This window comes from Rutidosis leptorrhynchoides, chromosome 5 (genome assembly GCF_046630445.1).
Source record: "Rutidosis leptorrhynchoides isolate AG116_Rl617_1_P2 chromosome 5, CSIRO_AGI_Rlap_v1, whole genome shotgun sequence".
NCBI lineage: Eukaryota > Viridiplantae > Streptophyta > Magnoliopsida > Asterales > Asteraceae > Rutidosis > Rutidosis leptorrhynchoides.
The window spans coordinates 4,013,160-4,016,260 of NC_092337.1; the positions used below are offsets into that span (position 1 = coordinate 4,013,160).

The 3,101-nt window shown below is 40.1% G+C and overlaps 1 protein-coding gene across 1 annotated transcript; it reads right to left on the minus strand.

The window, feature by feature from the left end:
- Positions 1-1,362: 1,362 nt before the first annotated feature.
- LOC139847271 (uncharacterized mitochondrial protein AtMg00810-like) lies at positions 1,363-2,302 on the minus strand. The gene is made up of 2 exons (XM_071836938.1): positions 2,111-2,302; positions 1,363-2,049 (listed from the first exon to the last, which is right to left on the minus strand). Exons 1-2 carry the CDS (start codon positions 2,300-2,302, stop codon positions 1,363-1,365), a joined length of 879 nt encoding a protein of 292 aa, XP_071693039.1.
- Positions 2,303-3,101: the final 799 nt, after the last annotated feature.

Here is a 3,101-nt window from a genome sequence, read left to right on the forward strand (position 1 = left end):
AAATTCCCGGGTCGTCACACCTGGGACTTCTGGAAAGTTGATTTCCGAATAGTTCGGTTTGAGTAGATGACTTTTCCCTTAAGACTCGCCTAAATCCGATATACGGTTTAGGATTTATAGCCTTCCGAAAATCACTACGCCTTTGTAATGACGTGCTGAAATTTCTGACCTACTTGCGCTTAAACCGTTGCCACGGTCAAACGACATCGAGTTAGGATCTAAAAATTTGACAGCAGTAAGAGGACTCACAAACGGAGCCTTGGCCACTGGCTGCGCGTCATTTCAGTTTGTATAGAGGTCATAGCAGCTGTCCGAAGTCAGCCCTTTGTTTCGATCTCTATTCTTGATTGAAAACTTACTTTATCTTTTACGAATGATGATAACGATGATGATGCTTAGGACTTTACTTACGTACTTTTAAACCTTTTGGGATAATTTACTGACTTAGCAACCATTGACTTAGGTTGAGGACCATTTGGATCGGCCAACTTACTTCTTTGGACCGACTTACTACTTGCCTACGTTTTCGTATCGATTTTACCGCACATTCACTGTGAGTTATTGCTCCCTTTTTTTTTACTTCAACTATTTTTGGGACTGAGAATACATGCGTTTTTTATGTTTTACATACTAGACACGAGTACTTAAACTTTATATATGTGTGGGTGATATAACGGCTCAAATTTTCCCCTTAGCTCGGTAACGTTTAATCATTGGTTTATGAACCGGTGAACGCGAATCTTAGATATGGATCCATAGGGTTTGACATCCCCACTTGGGCTAGTCGCGTTAGCATTTAACGGGTGTTTAATACTTCGAGAACATACGCACTCGCCAAGTGTACTTTTAGGAGGTGATAGTTATATTACTTTGTTAAGTTAGTTACCGGGTGCCCACGGACAAGCATATACTTTTCATACTGTTTTGAATACGAAATCTCGTGGTCTACATTATATCGCTGTTTACAAAAACTATAGCTCACCAACATTCGTGTTGGAATTTTAAAGCATGTTATTTCTCAGGTGCTTAGACGTTGTTGCTTCTGCTGTTAGACTTGCTGTTATAGACTCGATGTGTTAGACTTTCGCTGCATTGTTTAGAGATGTCTCAATCATGGAACTTTTACTTTTCATTCACAACTTATGTTACTTTTGAACAATGGCTTTGTAATGACCTTTGTGTCACGTACTTATGTTAATGCTTTCTATTCGTAGAAGCACGTTATCTTTTGTAAAACATTTGACGTTGGTAAAAACGTTATCTTTTCATGAATGCAAAACTTGTTTTGAAACAGCATGTAGTATTATACCGTGTAATGGACATGTTGTTGATGATACGTACACGTTGATTTTGTATGGGGCGTCACATAACATTATCGCAATAAACCAAAGTAGCAGAGAAAAGAGGACAATGGAGCTTACGGAGTAAATTGCGGACCCAACAAGTTTCAGCAACGGCATTAGCAACCCCTCGATATTCAGCCTCAGCACTAGAGCGTGATGGAGTCAGCTGACGCTTCGATGACCAAGACAATAAATTATTATCTAAAAGCACACAATTACCTGAAGTAGACCGTCGAGCGGTAGGAAAACGTGCCCAATCAGCATCCGAGCAGGCTACCAAAGAAGTGGTAGAGAATGCAAACAACTGTAAACCTATATGAAGAGTGTCCTTAACATAACGAAGAATCCGTTTGAGGGACAACAAATGCGGCTCCCGAGGATCATGCATAAATAAGCAAATCTGTTGAACGGCATAAGATAAATCAGGTCGCGTAAATGTTAAGTACTGTAAAGCACCTGCAAGACAATGATAAAGAGTGGGATCTAAAATAGGAGGACAGTCAGATGTAAGTTTGGAGCATGGATCCGCAGGAGTCTGACATGGGTGACAATTAGCCATCTTAGCACGCTCGAGGATCTCAAGTGCATATTTCGCCTGAGAGATAAACATCCCAGTAGAAGTACTAGTAGCAGAGATCCTGAGAAAATAATTAAGCAGTCCTAAGTCGGTCTTCGCAAACTCCATATGCAAGGAGGTGATGATCTGCTGAAAAAACCGTAGAAGTAGTTGTCAATATAATATCATAAACATAAAGTAATAAGTATACAATCTCTGTACCCTGTCGACATATAAATAGAGAGGTATCACAACAACTTTGCTGAAAACCAAGACGTTGGGCATATCCTGCAAACTGCTGAAACCAAGCCTTAGGTGCCTGTTTGAGACCGTAAAGAGACTTCTGTAAGAGATATACATGATCGGGGTAGCGAGGATCACGAAAACCCAGTGGCTGATGCATAAAAGCTGCATGTAAAAAGGCGTTCTTGACATCGAGTTGATGTATCGGCCAGTGTCAAGAAACGGCTAAGCTAAGAACAGTGCGAATCGTGGCTGGTTTAACAACCGGTCTAAACTTCTCATCACAATCAATACCAACCTGATGACTGCGACCGTTAGCAACCAATCGAGCCTTCTAACGACTCAGAGTACCGTCCGCGTTATACTTGCGCTTGAAGAGCCACATGGAGGGAACTATGTTCGTGTTTGATGGGCGAGGCACAAGTTTCCAAGTACTATTTGTAAGTAACTAGAGGGGGTGAATAGTTACTTGATACGTTTTTAACACTTTTTCGATCGATCATTAAATTCGATTAACTATGATAAACCAATTCAACTCAAACTTGATGTGTGCGTTGTGTATGTTCAAAATGATGAATAAAGTAATGTAAAGAACATAAACACAAGGATTTATAGTGGTTCTGGTGGATGTTAACTAATCGACCTTAATCCACTCCCCGATTACACTAATCGAGATTTCTTGCTTCACTAAGCACTTTTCTCCAAACCTGGTGGAGATCCGATATACAAGTCTTCAACTTCTTTGGTAGACAACAAACCTAATCTTTCTATCCCTTTGAAAGACCAACTCCAACCTAGATCAACTTGTCTTCACCTTGGACAAATATTAATCTCCAAATGAGATTAATCAACTTCGTAAGTCCCTTTAAGGAAGTAGATCACTAAGCTAGCCTATGCTTCTACTAACTGAAGTTACAAGACTTATACACTTTGCAATGATAATCCTAAGACAATAATAG